General features: G+C 44.5%; 1 protein-coding gene across 1 annotated transcript; it reads right to left on the bottom strand.

Annotated features, from left to right (window-relative positions):
* Positions 1-988: 988 nt before the first annotated feature.
* On the bottom strand, positions 989-20,730 carry drd2l (dopamine receptor D2 like). Its single transcript, XM_076043265.1, has 8 exons — positions 20,397-20,730; positions 11,232-11,600; positions 10,026-10,135; positions 5,719-5,855; positions 4,453-4,670; positions 3,467-3,550; positions 2,939-3,344; positions 989-1,194 (listed from the first exon to the last, which is right to left on the bottom strand). Exons 2-8 carry the CDS (start codon positions 11,571-11,573, stop codon positions 998-1,000), a joined length of 1,494 nt encoding a protein of 497 aa, XP_075899380.1. The 5' UTR covers positions 11,574-11,600; positions 20,397-20,730; the 3' UTR covers positions 989-997.
* Between the last annotated feature and the right edge of the window lie 1,339 nt (positions 20,731-22,069).

Genomic DNA, 22,069 nt, shown 5'->3' with positions numbered 1-22,069 from the left:
GACGTCATTTCCTCAAGTGTCAAAAATGAAAAACGACATTTTCCGAAAAGCAAAGCGAGACGCAACACTGGAGCTGCGTGACCCCCTTGGAACCAGGTCGACGGCCAGCTTGACTGACTGCAAATCAAACAGGGTCCCGACAACATGTGATTTAAGTACATGACCGAGCCACCAGGGGACGGTAACATTTTCAATGGCAACCTGGGTTTAAAAAAAAAAAAGTTCACTTCATTTCATCACAACAGAGTCAGTTTAAAAAGAAGTAGTTGCAGCTCTCAAATCTCTCGTGTCCACAAACAGCATTTTCATGTTTCAACACGGTCGCTACTTATTTACACGCTTACATGTCGTTACCGTTAAAGCAGGAAATAGTTGGCAAATCAAATTGGTTTTCCCCTCGCTGCGGACTGACAGGAAAGGAAGCGCTTGCACGCTAAAAATAAACAACTTCACCTTGATGTGACTTCAGCGCGCTAGCTGTTTTTCCTCAGAGCGTGTGAAATGTGTCTGAGTTGTTTGCTCGCGTCAAAGACTTGTCGTGTTGGTGTCCTCTGGAGTCGGGGGGACACACACACACACACACACACACAACTAGACGGAGCGCATGCAGACAAACTCACAAGGAGCCTGTTTTGGGGGGAAATCACACAGGGAGACATGACAGCGAGCGGCAGTCTCCCGCGCCTCCCGTCATCTCGAAGAAAAAGTTCCTTCAGATTGTATTTACACAAGACAGCAGCGTCCGTCCTGGCAGGTAAACATCCTCGTCCTTGTTTGGCCTTCAAACGCTGCTCTTCTGTGCGACGGAGACGTCGTCTCTTCCCTCGTCTTACGATTTTCACACCCCAAACCGTATCCCTTCGCTCTCGTTCGAACCTCCTTCATCCTGCGACCTCACCCTCCTCTGACCTCTGACCTCTGAACGGCCCCAGGCTTAGCTTCTTTCAAATGTATTTATATTACATATTTCATTTCCTCCCGCTCCTCCACGTGGCCCTCAGCAGTGCAGGATCTTGATGAAGGCCTTGCGGAACTCGATGTTGAAGGTGGTGTAGATGACGGGGTTGACGGCGCTGTTGAGGTAGCCCAGCCAGGTGACGGCGCTGTAGAGCGAGGGCGAGATGCAGCAGCTGCGGCAGTGGGCCTTCAGCACGTGGGTGAGGAAGAAGGGCAGCCAGCAAATGATGAACACGCCTGGGGGGGAGGGAGACACAGACAGGAAGTAGGTTGGAGGGTGGAGAGAGAGAGGAGCGCGAGGAATGACTGACCTATCAGAGCATCACTCTTTGATTTGATTCACCTGAAGCTGCAAGGCAGCAAGTATTTCACAACATTTAATGGCCTGTTTCCTGTAGATGGTTTGTCAGCAAAATGCACCCGGCAAATGGCTTTGCAGAGTTTTTTTTTTCTCCTGTAGCTGAAATTCAGCCTTTGAGGAGGCAGCAAAAAGCCGTTTCCTGCACAGGAAGTTGGAACTGAGGACCCTGAATGAGACAATGTGGGACACAGAATAAATCCAGCTGAGTCAGTAACAGCCGCTGCCGTAACGTATCATTGGCCGCCAGCTGCACCTCGGTTTTCCTCTCCTCTGGAGGAGAGGAAAAAAACTAACTGAGAAGCAATGCTTTCTGGGATACGCTGCAGCCAGCCAGATAATAGTCCAGTCTCCTTATTCAAGAAAATAAACAAACATTTACAAACTACACTGGAACACAGACGTTGGCAATGGTGTCCTCGTGCTGGACTATGAATTATGCCATGTATAAATAGGCAAATCAAGTCCATATGATTCCCTGTGGCTACTTCTTTTTGTCCACTTTACAAAAGCAGACTGGAAAAAAAAAAGTCACCCACGAACACGGCGCTACTTTGCAGCTCCCGAAGCGCAGCGCAGCAGGACACACAGCTGGCAGGAGATAAACACTGATGTGAGGAGTGATGAGGTGGAACTAACGCCTGTGATTAGACAGTATTTTAGTACAGTAAGTGCAACATCCCAGCATAACATTAGACAGCAATTAGTGCTGCATATTCAGGTTGTGTGGATGTATAAAAATATGCAGGTTTTCTTTCTACCTTCTTGGCTCTTTTCTTCTCCTCCCTCTCCCCCCATCTAATCTTCACCCCACTCCACTCCTCCTCTTCCTCCTCTGCGTCTTCTCCACCGACTATTCTTCTTCTCTTTAATCAATCTTTGCTTCATCAAACTTTGGGGAAAAAATACTTAATTTTTCTCTCCTCTTGCATCCTTTCTTCCTTTCTCCTGCTCCACTCCCTTTTATGGTCCTTTTATAATAAAATATAATATGGTCCATAAATGACTTGCTCTGAGTGTCACCCTGCCTTCGCTCCGTGACAGCGGGGAGAGGCTCCAGCAGAGCCCCGCAACCCTGAGTGCAGGAGGAAGCGGGTATAGAAAATGGTCGGGTAGATGATCCATAATTATCCAACAATAACAAAACCTTGACTGCTCTTTCATTGCTTTAATGTGCCCAGTGGCTCAAGACATTTTCAAGGTCCAGTGTGTCAGATTTAGCAGCATCTAATCGTAACAAAGTGTCCTGCAGGCGACGTTAATCCCTTTTTAACGAGGTCCCCTCTTGATCTGGCATCTCTGCGAGGGTCAAATTAATAATAAAAAAAACATGAGCAAGACCACCTTCTGGGCTGCTGCAGATCTGCTCTAAACATCTGCTCTAAACATTTATTATGTCACTTTGTCCTTCATCCTGGCTTCATCTCTTTCTCCAACTTTCTAAAAACTTGTTTTACCGCTGCTTTGTCTCCTTCGTCTATTCGTCTTGTTCTGTTTTCTGTTTTTTTCGCCCTAAACATCCTCCTCCTCTCCGCTACTGCTCCTCTGATCTCCTCTCTCCTCAGCAGCGGAGCTTCTAAAAGTGCTGAGTGCACCCCCGCAGCAGAGCCTCCCTCCGCTCACCGAGCACGATGGCCAGCATCTGTGTCGCCTTGCGCTCCTTCTGCTGCGACAGCCTCCCCCTCGCCCTCTCCTTCGTCATGCCCCATCTCTCCCGGCCGCCGCTGCGCTCTTTCCATCCTTCGCGGCCCCTCATGCCGTCTTCCAGGGTGGGTGGGCGGGGCATGAGCGTCGAGCGCGCCACAGCCGCGGGGTGGACTGGTGCCGGTCCCACCGAGATGGCCAGCGAGATGCGGGCTCGTCCGGAGGAGGTCTGAGGAGCAGGAGGAGGCTGCTGGGGGGCAGGAGGAGGAGCGGGGGGTAGAGCAGGCGGGGAGGGAGGAGGGGCAGCCAGGGTCTGCTCCGTCTGGGGCAGGAACTGACCGGGCTCCACTTCCAGCGGGTGGACCACGGCCTCCTTCACCAGGGTCTGATGGAGAGGGAGAGAGAGAGACAGAGGGAGGGATGAAGGGAGGGATGGAGAGAGGAAGGGAAGTGATTAGGACGGCAGGCGACAGGAGTCCTGCCGTGTTGCTGCAACAGGAAACTCACCACCTTCTTCCTCTGTGGGCCGGCAGAGGCGGGTCTGAGGATCCACGTGCACAACTTAACGTCCTCTGGCTGCGTGCACTTATTCTGAAAGGTACGAAAAACATGTGAGGAAAAGAAAAGGTAAGAGTCAAAAGACAATGCTTTAACTCTATCATGCACCGGGTGGCCACACCCACTCATGCACCAGGTGTCCTCTATTCAGGTTGGTGATGCAGGAGAGTCCAGGCAGGACACACCAGCACTCACACTGTCTATCTATCTATCTACTGTATCTATCTATCTATCTATCTATCTATCTATCTATCTATCTACCTGTCGTCTGCATGCATATATCTATATGTATTCATCACACCCCTTCAGTCTTCCAGTTGCTCACATATGTATGTATATATGTATATATATATATATATATATATATATATATATATATATATATATATATATTTATGTATATATATATACATATATATATATATATATATATATATATATATATATATATATATACACATATATATATATTTTTTTATATATAAATATATATTTTATGTCATTTGTGCACTGTGGAATCTCAGCTGTGCAGAATGTTGGTGCAAGTCATTACTCAAAGTCACAGAATATACATTTAAAAGTCAATTTAACTGGCATCCCAAAAGTTTTTTTTTTTTGGGGTGGGGGGGGGGGGTAAATTAGTTCACAGTAAGGGGAAAATCATTATTATTTTTTTTTGGTAATGTGTATTAACTCATCCTAACGGAGTGGGAAATTCCATTTCCGCAGGACAGAGGCCTGGGTGAGTTTTCATTCAGGCTGCATCTTGGCAGTGTTGTGCTTGGACAAGCTGATATAGCATTCCAACTGCACGCAGACGAGTCCTAGCCAGAACATTGCAAATGCAGTTTGCAAATTCTTGAACGATTAAAACCCATGAAATTACTGTCGGGGGCTGAGACGGGACGGCGTCAGAGTCACGGTGGTGGTCCTACCTTCCTGTGCCGATGAGCGTCCCCTGCCTCGGCCCCCGCCGGCCCCTGGGGGCCCTGCCGGCGCGGCGGAGCGGTGCGTCTGCCTCGCCTGCGCAGCACCACGCAGATCTGCGCGTACACCAGCAGGGTGACGATGAAGGGCACGTAGAAGGAGGCCACCGAGGAGTAGACCACGAAGGCCGGGTCGGCGAAGCTGCACGTGGTGCCTTCGCGGCTGGCTGCAGGAGGGAGGGAGGAAGGAAGCAAGGAAGGAAGTTTTCATCAGCGCTGCAGATGTTTTAATGGCCCCTCATTAAAAGTGAGATGAATGTGAGATTTAAGTGAAACAGCCTGAAACAGCTTTGAATCTTATCCCGCCACACTCTGACGACGGTCTCGAGCATACGGCCTCACCAGCAGATGGACTCGGGTTGTTTGTGGCTCATCAAAAATGTTCGGCTGGACGGCTTGTTTTATCAGCTAAGATGCAAATCAATGGGCTTGCTCCACTTTTCAGAGAGAGTGCGTTAGGAAAAAAAAAAAACCCACACAGCTCTTTGTGATGTCACAGAGAGCTCGGATGCCACTGACAGGTCAGTGGCCACATGAGGAGCCAGCCGTTGGCTCCGCCCCTGTGGGACCCCCGGCAGAAACCACAGGTGTTGCGGAAGAAGCAACAATTCATGTGGTTTATCAGTATCGGTCACGGATGGAAAGAGACAGACTCATCAACCCTTGCTTCTCTCCTCCCAGAGCCTCCTTCAGGCCTGATTACAGCAGACATTGGCAGCTCGACACCTTGTGTTCAGCCAGGATTATGTGTTCCCACACGGGGAGCGAGAAGTTCACCTGTCAGTCCTCCGAGAGCGCCGCGCATTCGAAAAAAAAAGAAAGGTCTGAACACGCAGAGGTCGGGTTGTGGAGCAGATTCATGAATAATGACCCCGTTATCGTCCACAGACTTTTGATTGGACAAAAATTCCAACCTGCCCTTGTCAACAAATGCAATTCAGACTAAAGTTGTTATTCTCCCAAAGCTTTCACAACAACTTCATGCCCCATCTTTCATTGATCTTTAACGTCTATTCAAAAAGGAACAAAAGTGTTACAACAAAAGCAGTGTCTTTGATGCCACAAGGTAATTAGCTCCTCATTGAAATGACTCTTAAAGCACTGAAAATTGATGAAATTTAGCTACTTTATGACTTACTGACAACTAATAAAATATCTTCAATTTCAGCGGGCAGGATTGAAAAGCGACTTCAGGTACTTGTGGTGAAGGTTTACCGGTGTTGTTGAGTCCAAACAGCAGTGGGCAGGAGATGGCGAAGGAGAGGAACCACACCACTGCGATCATCACGGCCACCCGCCTCCTGGAGCTGTAGCGGGTGTTGTAGAGGAGAGGCATGGCCACTGCCGTGTACCTGCAGGTGGAGACCAGAGCACGTGAAGACACTTCCAACAACGACAACAACAACAACAACAACAACAGCAACAACAGCAACAGAAGAGCAGAAGCAGCAGCTGCAGCCCAATTGAATTGAATTGAATTCTTTATTGTCATTATACAGGACTACAGCGACATTTAAAAGTGCCTTCCTTCGGTGCATTCGCATAAAAAGAGCAATAAACACTAAAAATCATAATAAAAAAGACATATGCCACACAACACTCGTACCACATTCAACAGTGACTGCACTGTTCCCCTTTATTGCACAGACCATGCCCCTTTTGTATGTGTGGTTCTTCACTATTCAATGCAATTATGGCTCTGGCGTAAAAACTGTTTTTCAGTCGGTTTGTCCTTGCTTTTATTGTCCTGAATTGTCTGCCAGAGGGCAGCAGTTCAAGAAGTGAGTGTCCTGGGTGGGATGGGTCCCTGATGGGTCCCTGATGGGTCCCTGATGGGTCCCTGATGGGTCCTGTGTGCTTTCCTGAGGCGGCGAGAGAGAGTCCTCCAGAGAGGGGAGAGGGCAGCCGACGACCTTGCCGGCAGCTGGAGAACCGTGCACATGTGCACAGTGTTGGTGAGTAATCTATTACAAAGTAATCCACTGTTGTAATTAAACTACTTTTTGAGTAACAGAGTAATGTAACGGGATTTCTCTGGCAAAAAATGATCATCATATCATAATTACTTTATCACGTAACGATTCCATTACTTTTCTGAGATGTTTTGCAAGCAAAAAATGTCACATTATCCACAAAATGTCTGAAATTTAGAAAAACAACCGAAAGCAATGATGCAGCCGTGCATGCAACGCCATCGATATGTGACGACGCACTTAAACAAGCAGGGCGGCGGCAAAAGGAAAACAGCGAATGCCTTTGATAGCTGGAAATTGCAAACATTATTTTGAGGTCATCTCGTCTAAATGAAAGAATATTGTGGTTTGTTGTGCGTTGTGTGCAGGAAACAAGACATTCTCAACTGTGACTTGATCTTTTTTTTAAACTAAAGTAATTAGTAATTAATTACTTATGAAACAAAGTAGTTAAAGGAGTAATCAGCAGTTGGATTACTTTTATGGATTAATCCCAACAACACTGCACAGGCAGTATGTTAAGATGCTCTCAATTGAGCAACAAGGTAGAAAGACATCAACAGTTTCTGGTTGAGGTGGTGTTGTGCCCTCCTGACCGCTGCTGTGGTGTGGACGCCCCAGCTCAGGTGTTCTTCTCTGCAGACGCCCAGGAATTGAAATAGGCACTCTGCCCCAACAGAAGGGCAAGGCCTCGTCTGGGAATATCTGCTATTCAGCATGTGGGAGACCACAGACCTCTGGGACTGTTTGAAGTTCAACTGATGTTTTCTTGGCAGCATCATTCTCCAAACAGCGGAGGATTCATCGGCAACACAAAACAGACATTTCCGTAATAACTGTTGAAGTGACGGTTGCAAGCAATCACAAAGACAGTCTAACCCAACTGTGTTTCACAGCAACGCCGTTCAAGTGAAGGTTCTGCAGTCGGCACAGGGGCTGTGAAAAGGCTGTAAAAAGATTCAGCGTCTGGTTGCTGATGGCTCACACTCTGCTATTCTAAAAATATTTTTTATAGCCAGATCAATCAGAAGTAACACTCGAAAAAACTCTCCCTGGCCGTACCTGCGTGTGAATAAACACGTCATTATCCAGGAAACTCATATTGATTCATGGCCGGACTTCACATCATCCCACTGACATGTCTGCACATACTTTAAACCCTCTTGAAGCAACGCAAGGCAGCTCAGCTCTGCTCTGACAGACTTACATTTGCAGGCTTCACAAAGCAAGAGACACACACATACACACACACACACACACACACCAAGAGACATGAAACCCGCCTTTAAAATCTCGTTGTAAAAACATAAATGGATGAGTTCAAACGCCGGCCTTTACAGGCTGTAGACCAACACAGTTACCAGAGTGACATTCAAAAATTGTTGAAAGAAAGTTTCAAGGAAATGTTGTGGAATTTCGTGAACATTTATCGCCTGTGTCGTCTGTTTGTGTCGTCCAAAAAAACCTGGTGTATTACCTTTCTGGATGGAACAACCTTTGCAAAAGTTGAAGAATTTAAATATCGAGGCCTCTGTCTTGACTCTCAGTTATCCTTCAAAACTAATAACTCAATGTCCAATAAAGATTTTTAGTGTTGTCTGAAACCACTCTATCGTTCTGCTGACTGTTTCTCTCAAGAAGTCCGGAAAAGAATTCTAATGCAATTCATTTGACCAAAACTAGACTATGCTGATGTTGTCTATGGTAACACCTCTGAAGCAAGCCTACGTCCTCTTAATGTAGTATATGTAGTAATGTGTGAGTGTCCTTGTGCTTCTAAGTTTTGTCCAATGTTTGTATTCACTACTTCTCATGTTTGTATCGTTTGTCTTTATTTGTATGGACACCCCCTTGAAAATGAGATGGGACACCTCGGGGGGCTATGTGTGAAATAAAGAAATAAAAAGTAATAAAAACACAGACAGACGCATTCTCGCAGACTTTAGATCCTAAATCAAGTAGAACTATTTTGTCAATTCAAAATGTTTTTTTTTTGGGGGGGGGGAGAAACATTTTTGAGAATAACAAAGAGACAGAAGACAAAATGAAAATTGAATCAACATTTCTGGTTTTGCTCAGGGCTCTAATTCTGAAATGAAGTTTGCATAAGTTAGACTTATCTTACGATTACAGATTCTCTAAAAAACCCGTGTGTCTCAGGCTGATAGTAGGTGAAGAAAGCAGCTGTTTTCCCCGCACTAAAAGAAAAAGCACCTCCACAAACAGACGGTCCAGAAACTTCCCAAAAAAGTTGCACAATCAAGCAAGGAAGCTGCTGTTTTGGTAACTAACATCCACGCTTTGTCTCCACAAATTATAATTCAACAGACAGTTTCCAAGTTAATTGCCATTACTAGACATACAGGACAGTTCAAAAAGTCGGTAAAAATAAATTTAAAAAGCCATTATCTGGGATTACTGAGTCTTTACGCTGGCAGACACTGTTTTATTCTTTTTCTCTCCTTGAAGTCAGACCTGTAATTTATCGTACTTCTCTGCAGCCGGACCTCGTCCTAATTACAGGCCCAAACTACAGCACTCTAAAGTTATGCAGCCTGATTGTGTCACTCTGTCAGAATAATTAGGACGCAGTGGCAGACTCTGCTTCCCTCGGGACTCGCGAACGTGTGCGTGGGTCTGAACCAATAGACAGGGTTTCCTCCATGAGCTCCGAGCAAACACTAATGACGAAAAAGGACAATTTAAAAGACTCAAGGAAAGTTATTATCTGCTCAAGGAGAGAGTGTTTGCTGTTCACTGTCCTGCTGCTGTGGGACAGCTCATTAGTTCAAGTACACTCTTGTGTGTTCGTATAAACACACATACACAAATCATTAGTGTACACAAGTGGCTTATTGGGGGAGGTGAACTGAAGAGACATAACCTCTGCCAAAACCAGAAGAAAGTGAACAAAATAAACAAAAACATGCTGTTCTCCTCTGAGAAAAGCCTTTGCCGTTAGTTGTTTTTTTTTTCGTACTTCGATACAAAATTGCTGTCAAATTCAAATAAAACTCAAATTCTATTAAGACTAGCCTAAATTGGCATCTATGATAACCTCATTAGCGGCAGCAAGGCTTACAAACACTTCCTGTTTATCTTCTTTGGCTCTGTCAGCAGCTTTCAAAGTCGATCGTCGTAATATATCAATCGTTATAAATATACTGTATATCTACATATATATATGTATACATATATAAACATATATATATATGTATATACAGTGTATATATATATACACACACACTCATATGTAAATATACAGTACATACATATATACGTATGTATGTATACATATATACATATATATACATATATGTGTATGTGTATATAACAACTGTGAGGATCTGAAAGGAATCTCAGAAAGAGGACAAATGCAGCTAGATGCGTGAGGTCAGAATTCTGAAGCGAGTCCTGAGTCCTGTGGTGCAGGCTCGTATTAATCATTCACGGGATGTTCAGCGAGAGAAGGATGATGACACGCGGCTCGGTTCAAAAGGCAAGACACACCGCTTGGTGAATGATGAGGAGAAGAGCGAGAGGTCCCACCTGTCGATGCTGATGGCGCACAGGTTTAGGATGCTGGCGGTACACATCATAACGTCCAGCGTGAGCAGGACGTCGCAGTGGATGAGACTGAAGTGCCACTCTCCCACCACCTTCGCACAGGGAGACAAACACAAACTTTGCTTTCAGCACACGCTCTTTCATCTCTTGTAGCTTTTCAAGGACTTTCCTTTGCTTTCGCTCCTTACGGGTGGTTTTATTTTGTCCTGCTGGAACACTGACGATAACCCTGACGGGGCCGCATCAATTTTAATCAGGCTGCCAAATAGAGATTGTTTAATATTTAAAACCATTTGCACCCCGGCTGACCTAATTCTTCCACCTTCGGACATCTGAGTTTAAAAAAAAAAGAACAGTGTTGCCAGATCTCTAAAGTCATTCAAATTTTGCCATCCAACAGTAACTGACATCTGCAAGACCAATTTCACCTGTCGACTGAGATAATCCTTGCAGGAAGTTCATTCAAGAGTTCCTAGACCACCTTCAGCAATCATTGATATCGCCAGTCGAGAATTGTGCAAAATCTGCTTTTGTTTGTTTTGTTTTTAGAGTAGTAATTAGTAATTATATGACTAAAATAATTTATGGTGCTAAAACGCTGCCTTTTGGGGAAAATGAAACTGCTTGTCACCATGGCTGGAGTTTATTGTTTTATATTAAACTCAGTGATTTCCTTCCGAGAACGCATGAGGCGTCTGCAGGAGGCTGAAACACGGCTGTTGCACTCAAACCGAGACCAGCCAGCAAAATTCTCAAGCGACTTCGGGTTCACACTGTCAGTCAGGCGGAGGGGAGTGTTGTGTACGTCCAGAATTGGTGACGACCTGTTGTGCATCCGTCTGACTGCCTTGCATGAAAAATACATCATCTGCCACTGACAGCACGGCTCCAAACAGAAATCATATTTGCAGCTTTGCTTCTTTTTCTCTCAAATCGACTTGATGTTTTCCCCCCTATGGCTTCAGAGGGAAAACATGCTGTGTTGATTTCTTGTCAATCAACGAAATGACTGACGGAAAAGACGTCGACTGCATCTTTGTTTATTTTTCCATGAGCTCAAACACGGGAGGTAAAAAAAGAAACCCTGCTTGCAGCTTCCAGAATCTTCCGGTTCTGTTTTTTTGTTTTTGCCAGGCACAGTAAACGAGCTCTGGAATGGATGACAACAGCGGCACTACGGACACACACCTCAAGGTAGACGCCCCAGGGCATGACCAGCGTGGCCAGCAGCAGGTCCGACACGGCCAGCGAGACGATGAGGTAGTTGGTGGTGGTCTGCAGGGCGCGCTCCCGCGACACGGCCACGCACACCAGCACGTTGCCGAAGACCACGCAGAAGATGAGGAGCACCAGCAGCACCGCGTAGAAGTTGTAGGGGGGGGAGGAGTCTGAGGAGGAGTCGGTGCAGTTGGACGACGTCAGCGGGGAGATGGGGGAGGGCGAGGGGTCAAAGATGGAGAAATTCAGCTCCAGGGAGGAGGGGGGGAGGGAGGGAGGGGAGATCTCCGCTGACCCGTTGAGCAAAGTCATGATGTGGCCGAGGTGGACATGGTTGGCCTGCAGAAATCGATGACACAAAGATAGAGAGAGAAGAATTTAATGACCCCGGTGTCCGCGTCGCACCACACTCCATTCATTTCGCACAATAAATCTCCTCGGGGCACCGACAACAGAAGAGAATTTAAATGGGGAATAAAGGAAAAGGTGACTTCAGAGTCATGGAACCATCGTCTGTCTTCGACTTCAGGGGACAATTTAGCTCGACATCCAGCCTGGATGCAAACAATGCAGCGCTCCGCTAGCCCAGCCGGTCAAGGCTGCCTGATGTTTTGGAGAACAGGGACCGAACATGGCGGGATTAAAAGGTCCCTCCGATCTCGGCAGGTTGCTCTCTGCCGCCGGCATTTTTTCTAAAATGTCATTTGAAAGTAAGGACCTCAGACCAGTGGAGGGAAGGGAAAAACAACAGCAAGAACAACAACAACAATACTACATCCATACTTTATGGGTTCAGCAGAGAGTACAGCAACACTGAAAACTAAAGTTAGGAGAAAATTGAAAAATCGAACTCAGGAGGAGAAAACTGCACTCCACCCCGTTCTTTTAAAGGATTTAATCCTCCGCTAACGATTAGCTAGTTTGAGGAGGCTTTAGCTAACAGAAGCAACGCTACTCCTCTGAGACCACACAAACATGAAGCTATGTGTGATTTTAAAACTGTACAGTCTATCTACAGCCTCGCTGATGTACGAAAAATGTAAATAATGCACATAAATCCTTGATATCCTCCCATGCACTCTTTGCGTTCACACAGCTAGCACAGCGGTGATTCCACTGAGGACTGGAAGGCAGATATTTGCACGACCAAATGTGACTTTGCTTGAGAAGCAAAGGTGGGTGACGGTCAACACAATCAGCCGGAGTTTGAATAGAAAAGCAAGAACAAACGTGGGAAAAATCCTGGCTGAGACGAGGTGCCAGGTTACAGTGGCTTCATTCAACACTAAGGCACTGTAGGATCTGCAGGATGCGTGATATTTACCCCATAACTGTGCAACAAATACTAAAAAATGTAACTGCTTTTGTGACTCTCTGCAGCAGGATACAGGCCAGCAGAAGATGGAAGACGGTGCAGCAGTAGTTTCGCCATTTTCTTTGAATGTTTTATTATGTTGTTGTTGGGTTTTTTGGGGGGGGTTTTTTGAAAAAAAACAAACAAAAAAAACAACAAAACATGACAGTATTTGATACTACTGTGGAGATGAGCTGAGCTGGTTCGTGGGGAGATGGACATAAAGTCAGGGGAAACGAGGCGATGCAATTCGCATATGAAACCTCTTCGCAGATCTGAGACTGCCGTTCTTCTATAGCCACAAAAGTCAATCCTTTCCTCTCTCCTCCCTCTATCTACCAGAATGAACAATCAATAAACAGAAAGTTGCATCACACTGTGACTGATCAAGCTTTTCTAATCAAGTTTAACACAACATTGTTCAAACCATGAATGGTCCTAGAACATTCCCCACAGGCCACTAGCAGTACTGCAGCCGAACTTGAACTTGTCGTGTTGTTGTATTGCGCCATTTTAAATCAAACTTAAATGACATAGAAAGTCATTGCAATGACGTGAAGAATATTTATGCCTACCACGCGTCCGGTCAAGTTCAATTTCAGTCACCAATGTGCTGTGAAACAGACAGATGGCTGCAGGACAGGTTGACAATAGCTGCAAATGAATGAGGTCAGATTGATCTCATCGGTCAGAGAGGTAATAAACAGAACCTCTGTGCACAGAGGACAGAAACAACGAAGAGAAGAGCAATGATGACATCAGAGCCTAACCAGATGTACCTGTTCAGACAGAAAGTTGAACTGAAAAGGAAATCTGCAATAAATCTTGTCATCTTGGAGAAGGGCTACAACTGCTCCATGTCTTTGCTGCGTCTCAAGGGCAAAAACTCACTGCAATAAGTTTCAGCTAGGCAAACAATTGCTAATCTTGTGGCCATCGAGAGCCACGCAAAATCTGTCTCAGCTGTTTTTCCATATCAACACTGTGTTTTCTTTATTAAAATTAGAGCTTGATAAGAGGGCGGGACATCCCACTGACGCAAGGCAGCGACAGTCACCTCATGCATGACATTTGTGTAGTACCGTCAACGGTGACGACATCTGCACCTTCGCCAACAACGAACCCGCATCAACGTGAAGGTCATCACGGCGACATGTCAATAAGCAGTTTAACCTGCTGACCTAACAGGCTACCTGAGAAATGCGCAGCTGCACAAACATCGACGTGGCTCGATTGGATATTGACTCGACCGCCTGAAGACTTAATGGGTGGAAGAACACAGATATCACGGGTGTTGCGTATTCCATCGACACTTGACCGGCTCATTGGTGTTGCAAATTGGTAATTGGTACTGGATGGTAGTGATGCAGTGCTCAAGAGCGATCTTGGTCCTGAGGTCCATTGTACGTGGCCTAAACACTCTTTGGACTGGGACAGCAGGGTTTGGGAAGGATGTACCTTTCTTCAAAGGCAAACTAATAAGTTGCATCTATTTGAAAAGCTTGTTACAATGTATATAAATATTTCTTTTTTTTTTCCATTCAAGCATGATGTTTTTGTTCAACAATTAAGGCAAGTGGTCTCCTCCTGTCAATTCTGACCATTTTGTTGGCCTTGGTCTCAACTTGATCTGTCCCTGCAGTCTGAGAGAGCCTGACCTGTCCCATTCAATAGTGTTACAGTGGTCAAAGTGATGAACAGTAGTTTAAATTGAACACGAAACTGAGCTATGATTCAACCGACGCCGATTACTGTGTGATTTTTTTTTTTGTGGTTGGTTGGTTGGTTTTTACGGCTTCCATTTATCAAAACAGACACAGAAACAAGAGACTAATCCCAGATGAAACACTTAAGGACACATTTAAGGACATGTTATCTTAATAAGCCAGCGTTTACATTCTGCTACTGTTTGGAACTTGTGATGGCGTAGCCATGAAGACAATGTAAGACTTTGCAAAGTAAAAATATATCTAAGGAAATACTTCCTCTTGGTGAGTTAATGCCCATTTCCCCTTCATTCTTCAACAAATGTTTCTGCTTTTAGTGACGTGACCGCCATTGGTCCACCTCTTTTGGCCAGTTGTTGTTGTTGTCCTCCAAGGTGGAACAAGCAGTCAGAGAATGAATCATTGAAATGCTGCAGAGTGTGTCGAGGACAGAGTGGGAGGTCCGACGAAGACTTCCAGCACACACTTACAGAATTGAGTGTCAGTTTAGTACAGGTTGCATTGGGTCAACCAGGATGTGAATCTCATTGTGCTGGAAATCATTTTGTGATTTCACATTCGGTGCCTTGTCTCCAGGTACTCCGACGACCTACCTACCTACTACCTTCCACAGTCCACACATAAGGCTGACATGTGCATGTACTCAGGATGCACTCACTAAATGGTTCCATTTGCAGACGGGTAATTCAGCAGTAGGTCTAATAAAAACACAAAAGAACCATTGAGTCTCAGCGGACTTCCTGGACATTTCAAATGAATTTTATCTTTATTGCCTACATTCCAGGCACAAGACCTCCCATTCGTTGCCAATTAACTGGCCTGATGCTTCAGGAGCTCGGATTTGCTCTCCCGTCTTGACTTGTTATTGTTTACTACTACAACTTTACCACTTTTACACCTTTACAAGCCTTAAAACTTTGCATGCGTTAGCTATTGTATGGATTGAAGAATGGCACTAATTTATTAAAAAATTGGGCTTTTAAATTTTATCGTCATCGTTTCAATTATTTATTCCTAATAAAAACCTAAACCTCTGTTCAACAAACGGCACTTTCAGAGTGCTTGAAACTTCTGCTTTCAGAGCAGAAGTTTCAAGAAAAAAGATGTTTGCCTTGAAAACTGTCGAGGCAACAATCATTCTTTCGTTTCCACCTACGCCTGAAGAGAAGAACTTAAAACTCCTGCATTAATAAGAAGACTTTACATGATGAGAGTTTATTTTGTCCATATTATGGACAGTTCGGCTACTTTGTCTGTTTGTATTTCTGCTAATTTCGTCAAGGGCTAAGCAATCCACGATTACGCAACATGTGACAGCTGTCGAATGAGAACTTTTGTTCATGATGCATGAACAAAAGTTGGAAAATACTTTCAAAAAGGGAAAAGTTCTGAGCAGCTGGAGAAATGTAATGAGGCCCACAACCAAACACTGACACTAGTGGGTCTTTTCTCTGGGGTGTCCACTGAATTTGAGCAGCGCCATCTGGCAGACGCTGGCACAAACAAAAAAAATATACGATTTTTCAAGATTATTCTATCATTATTATTTTTTTCTTTTGAAAAGATGAGAACAGCAGGGGGCAACGAAAATCAGTCCGAACGTAAAAACTCTGGTTTCAATGCACATGAAAGTTTCTATTCTGCTGCAAGGGAAACTTCACAGACCTCTTTTATTTGAGCTGATGTGTAATAAGTTTAGTTCTATGAAACCCCACTGCAGTTAGATCATCTAACAAAGGCTGCAAGTCCAAAGGATTCTTTTTCCGAAGCCATTTTTTTTTTTACGTCACCGCGTTTTTACGCTTTCAATTAATTTAAATGTCGCTAATGGAGTAAAGCGAAATTAAAAAGACACACTGAATCATTTGGATGAGTGACACCTTCAAATACAGCTGGATTTTCCCATATATATTTTTTTGATTAAGCCACATATGTGGTGGTCCATTGAGTGTAGACTTTTTCTTAATCAGTTAATCTGATGGAATACAAAAGACAGCTGTGTACCACTGAAGTGTCGAGCTAACTGACAGCTCGTCTCACTTGGGCAAACTTAATCTGAGCGTCTGCCATCCAACAACCAAGAATGATAAAACTTTATTATTACACGCCCATCAAAGCCCCAATTAAATTTTACCATAGACTTCGGCGAGTGGACAGCTTCAGCTCATATGTCTTTGTCTGAGTTTGTCTGTGTTTTCAGCCTGATAGTGACCCATGTTGCCTGTGTTGTCTATGGCTGTGCACATGACGCGGTTACTTAATGACCTCCATTAGGAGCAGCGAACAGAGCGGACTCGACTGATGTGCACAAGATTTCTTGTCGGGGCCCAAACAGAAAATATGAGCATACAAACATACGTGGGTGTGTGTGTAAAAAGATCTGCACATACAGGTGAGGTGAGGAAGTTTGAAAAACTTTCTCAATATCACATTGAAAGACTATAATTCAGATCTTCTATGCCCAGGAAAGTCCAATGAGGATGGTGTGGGGAGTGCGGAGGCCAACATTGTTTAATTGAAGTCAGGAAGTGGAGGAAAAAACTTGCCAGATGGTCGCAGGCGTAGCTTGTGCCACCACTGTTGGGAACAATCTTTCTGTTTTTGTTGCAAACATTGGCTAAAGAATCCGCTGCAATGGGAGCTTTTGAGTGAGAATTCAGACTTGAAATCTCAGCGAGGCAGTTGTCTTGCCAGGTTAATTCTGGCGGGGGAAAGTCACCCAGTGGAACGATGTGAGGAAAACAAGGTGCAATCAGAAGCTTGATGACTGCATTCTATAACACGCTGGTAGCACCGCCACCGTTCACACCGGCAGCCTGTTGATGATTCAAACATCTGTCTCCTCACGATAAGCTGGCCAGGCTGAGGACCAATATTTATCCCCTTGACGTTTCGCAGGAACGTCATTAAAACATCCTCTGTATCTGTATGTATATATATATATATATATATATATATATATATATATATATATATATATATATATATATATATATATATATATTATATATACATATAAACTTCCTTGATGCTACAGCCGCCTCATGGAGTTATCTGTCTAATATTATTCTACAATGAAAACACTTCTTGCTTCTTAACCCTTTATTTTTAATCATATTTTATCTGATTTCTGTTGCAGCCCAAACATCCCAGCCGCCCTTCCCTTCCTGCCTCCCCTGGAGAAGAGCTCTAGTGAGACACCTACATCCTTGGCCTTCTCTGCTCTTCAAAATACACCGGATGGGGGGGAAAATATAAAAACAGAAAGTCTCTGTCCGATTTAGTTGGCCCTGGCTTTGGTTGGGCCGAGAGCCCTGATACAAATTAATCTTTCATATCTTTCGCTGAGGAACGGGACTGAGCTGCGGCCATAGGGAATGAAGTGAATCTTCAGACGCAAAATAATCAGCTCTCTGCTGAGTTTGGGCCAGAAAGACATTCACTCTTGCCTGATTCCTCACACCCTGTTTCTCCTGCTTATCGCTCCCACAACTGCAGTGGTTCCACCTCACCGGCTCTTAATGAGCAGCCAGAAGGCCCCGAAAACGTCTCATTGACAAAATCACAAAGCATATTGCAGACAAAGCGATGCAATGCAGGATTCCTTGACTGAATCCTTGCAGCCAGGACTAATTTCAAACCCGTGAGGCGTGACAATTACCATGAGTTACTCAAGCCTACAGCTGTTTTATTGTGTTTTTGTCTTTGCACTTCAAGACAAAAGCACATTCTTCATCAAGTTAAAAAAAAAAAAAAAAAAAAGTTTCACCATCAACACCTGTGATTTGTGGCCCCTATTTCAACTCCTTGGGACTGGAAACTGTCTATGAAGCAGAGCACTGATTTTTAGACGTGCAGTGAAGCCAATACATGGGCAACGCCCTCTGGTGGTAGGCTGAGATGCGTGTCACACGACACTCCTTGGAAAGGAGAAAACTTTGAAGAACTTTAAACACACCTTTGAGTCAAATACATTTTGATGATGAGGTGAATTTTGGAAGTTACTTGATCAGGGAGCGGCTTCAGCTGCTGTCCTGTCATGAAATACTGACAACCTGCTTTGTTGTACATACATGTATTTTTGGCTGAATGAAAGTTCTGGTGTTCAAGTCTATCTATCTATCTATCTATCTATCTATCTATCTATCTATCTATCTGCGTGAAAATCTTACCGAAACACGCTCATTGTCAAAGGATAAACGCCACTTGTTCACAATGTGACCAATAACACAAACAACACCTGAGGTTTGTGCACATCAGTTCCGGGTGAAAAAGGATGAAAGTTCAAACTTTCAAAAGGCAGCTGGCTCGTTCCTCAGTTTCTCAGTGGGCAACGAGACTGTCTGGCCTTCCTGCTGACCAGCTTTGGCAGCAGTTGGAGAACCGCGGGCTAGTGACGCACGGCAAGTGTTGACAAGGCAGACATTGGCTGATTGATCCGCTCGAACGTGGCGTACGGGCGGTTTGCTCAATCGCCTTCAAAGTTTTGCCAAACGCTTCCTGACGTCTCTGAACCACAGGCATGCTTCAAATATTAGAATGGTGCAGTTTGTCCAAGAAATGATCAAAGAGATGGAACGACTCCCCAGATGTAATGTGAGAAATGCCACGGTGAGAAGATTCAAGAGGGAAATCTTTTCAGCAGAGTCACTCAGGCAGGCCTCCGACCATAGCTACCTTTTATTCGGAGAGAATACCATTTACTTTTTATTTATTTTTCTGTAGAGAAACGGCGCACAGCTTTTTGCGAGTGAATTGTGAAATGTGTTCAGGCGTTGATAAACTACAAAGCACAATGACTGAAGTATAAGATTGAAATAAAGTGCTGCGAGTAATGCAGTGAAGAGATGGAGAGAAGGCCTGTGGAAGCCACCTTGCACGCTTTTATTTTTTAAATTTTTTTTAAAGAAAATGTATTTCAACACGGGACATAAATTTAAGAGCATTTCATCACGAAATGAGGCCCTTTAGAAGTAATAACGGCTGCTTGTCGCTCCGCTGACCTGACATCTCGTTTTCTGATGGGTTCATTTTGCCTTTTAAAGTTTCACTTTTTTTTATTCATACAGCAGCAGCAGTAGGTTTGTGCTTCCATCTGCTCAGTGCAATCCCCTCCAGCTCCAAGTCAAATGTAATGACATTTTGCAGCCTAACAGCTACCAGAGGGAATCACAAAGCTGCACTTCATTAAAAAAAGGTTCTTTGCACCGGCATGTAGAACGATTCTCAATCACAAAAGGACAATTACCACCAAAACAACTATGGTGGAACCACAGTGTCATTCACACGGCGACTATACCAAGATAAAAGGGACGGTAAAGACCTTGAAAGAAGGCAAAAAATACAGCTGTTTGTGTGAGAAAAAGAGACGTACACGCGCAATTGAAGCGGGAACTCAATGGGAACATGGAGGAGAAGCGGCTGGGGGGGGGGGGGGTAATGAAGCTCCATCTGTTCCCACACCTCATGCCGGGGAGACTGGGTGAGGTTGGTGGTGTCCTCGCACTTTTGCAGGAAAATAGGGATAAGACATGAGCAGACCTCCACAGGAATCAATGAAAAAGGCCTTTGTGTCTTTTAGGACACTTTAGGTCTTTTCAACAAAAATAGACTTTTGCTGTACAGAGTTTTGTGACGTGAAGTTGGCGTTATCTTATATCATGATCATCAGCTTTGGCTGTTTGACGGCAATGCCCTGAAATAGACCTCAAGTATATTCTTAACAAATAACTATTACGTGTAGTGTAAATGGCAGCTTTAACTTTGTTCTAATGCTTGCATAATGACAATGGAAGATCTTGAATGCCAACAACGAAACACGTTTTGAACCTGTTATGTTGGCTTTGTCTTCAACTGGGGAAAGAGTCACTACCTCCAAATAAAAGAAGAAGAAGAAGAAGAAGAAGAAGAAGACCGAATAACCTGATTAAAACGCCACAAAAAGTCACACAAGTGACACACACACACACACAGTCGAACAACTAGCGACCCCACAAAACCAGGCAACCTGGATGTCTCAATGCCTCTCCGAAGCGACTCCTCCGGAACACTCACCGTCTTACCGGGCGCTGCTGCGTGCTCCGCTCCGCTGTCCAATTCACGAGCGGCGGGCAACTGACTGGAAGGCAGCCGGTAGCATCACGCCAGCTTACTGTCGAACTCGGCGCCTCTCTTGACTCGTGTCGCTCCACGGTCCGTGGCCAGTGGCCAGTCACAGTCACGGCCAACCGCCCACTCAGTCTACACTCAGAATGCTCCGTCTCTCCGCCAGCCTCGGCGCCCGGGTCAGAGAGGGCGGGAGTCGGACTGGAGGCGGCGGAGGAGGAGGAGCAGCAGCAGGAGGACGTGGTGGAGGATGGAGAGGAGGAGGAAAAAGAGGAGGAGGAGGAGTTCGAGAGGGGGAGGGGGAAGAGTACGCGCAAACACTTCCAGAATCTATTTATCTATCTATCTATCTATCTAATTTAAAACTACCTCATAAATTAAAAAAATGTTTTTTCCTTGTTGAACTTTTTAAGAACAGCATGGGGGGCTGTGTTGGTTTGATGTTGGTTATTTACAGTTCACGCCAAATCTGTCATACACAGCCCAGATTGCTATCAAATTAACATTCAAGTTTGAAATGAATTGCATTACTCTCACTTAACGGAGAAGAAAACCCACCCTACTAACGAAAAGACCTGCAGTCCTAAGCTACTCCCCACTCTAATATGAATTTAATTAATATGAATTACTGCAATAGACTTTATTGCCAAACTGTAGAAGAGAGATAACTCCACCTTTGCCAGTTGGAATAAAGAAGTGCTCAGTCAAGTGGGGCTGATAACGACACTGTTGAGAGAGGCCATTTACTGCATCACAGAATATCTTATATTACAGCCGGTGTGTATCAAGAGAATCTTTGAGTGTTGAGCGATAAGTGCTTCAACTGTCTGCCATATATTAAATGAAGCAGAAAAAAAAGATGAATACAAATGAACCCTGGCATTCCACAAAAGTTCAGGCCATAACTTTGACTGACATCTTCAAAGGGATTTTCATTACTACTTCTTTTTTTTAATTGTTGAGTGTTCTTGTTAGAGGACATAATCCATCATATTTGCCCTTTTCATCTCTGTACATTCAACCAGGTTTGCTGAAAAAAAAAAAAAAAGAAAAGAAAAAGTTTTAGTTAATGCCCAATTTTGACAAAACACATTTATATGGATGTCTAAACTTATATTATTTGGATTAGCTTACTTCCACATGAGTGAATTCTCTAAAAGTGAGACAAGACAGAGGACATCATGCAAAATATACAGATGAATTCCCTCTCTGGTGCTCTGCTGATGCAACACTCTGACATGCTGTCCTATTACCGTGATGGAGCACCTGTGAGGGCAACAGATAGTCAAGCTCAGACTTTTTTGGAGGAAACGTACATGCAGGGGAGAACAAAAAGTGTCACAGCTAACACAAAATATAAATGTATAATCAAAAGGAGAGTTGAGGGAAGAGCTGCAGAGACCCGGCGGCGGGGAGAAAAAAAGAAAAGAGGCTGTCACTTGGCTTAGTACGAGTAAAGTAACCCTCAGTGTGCACACAAGGCTGGGTGGCATCTAAAACGGCAGCCTAGCATGAAAATAATGAAACCTTTCAGAGCAACAAAAGTCTGGATGCAACGTTTTGAAGCAAACCAGCTGATGGCATGCAATCTGTTTCTGTTCCAACACTGCATTGAAAATTTA

Source organism: Nelusetta ayraudi, unplaced genomic scaffold (assembly GCF_046127955.1).
Source record: "Nelusetta ayraudi isolate G7.1 ecotype Tasmania unplaced genomic scaffold, CSIRO-AGI_Nayr_v1 ptg000074l, whole genome shotgun sequence".
Classification (NCBI taxonomy): Eukaryota; Metazoa; Chordata; class Actinopteri; order Tetraodontiformes; family Monacanthidae; genus Nelusetta; species Nelusetta ayraudi.
This window is presented reverse-complemented; position numbering and strand designations above follow the sequence as displayed.

What these genes read in the sequence shown, in the direction of transcription:
- drd2l (XM_076043265.1), bottom strand. Translation starts at nt 11,573, where the DNA reads ATGACTTTGCTCAACGGGTCAGCGGAGATCTCCCCTCCCTCCCTCCCC. An exon ending in TGCGCCATCAGCATCGACAG is followed by an intron (nt 5,856 to 10,025) that starts GTGGGACCTCTC and finishes CTCCACCTGCAG; the next exon opens with GTACACGGCAGTGGCCATGC. An exon ending in GATGCTGGCCATCGTGCTCG is followed by an intron (nt 1,195 to 2,938) that starts GTGAGCGGAGGG and finishes CCTCCCCCCCAG; the next exon opens with GCGTGTTCATCATTTGCTGG.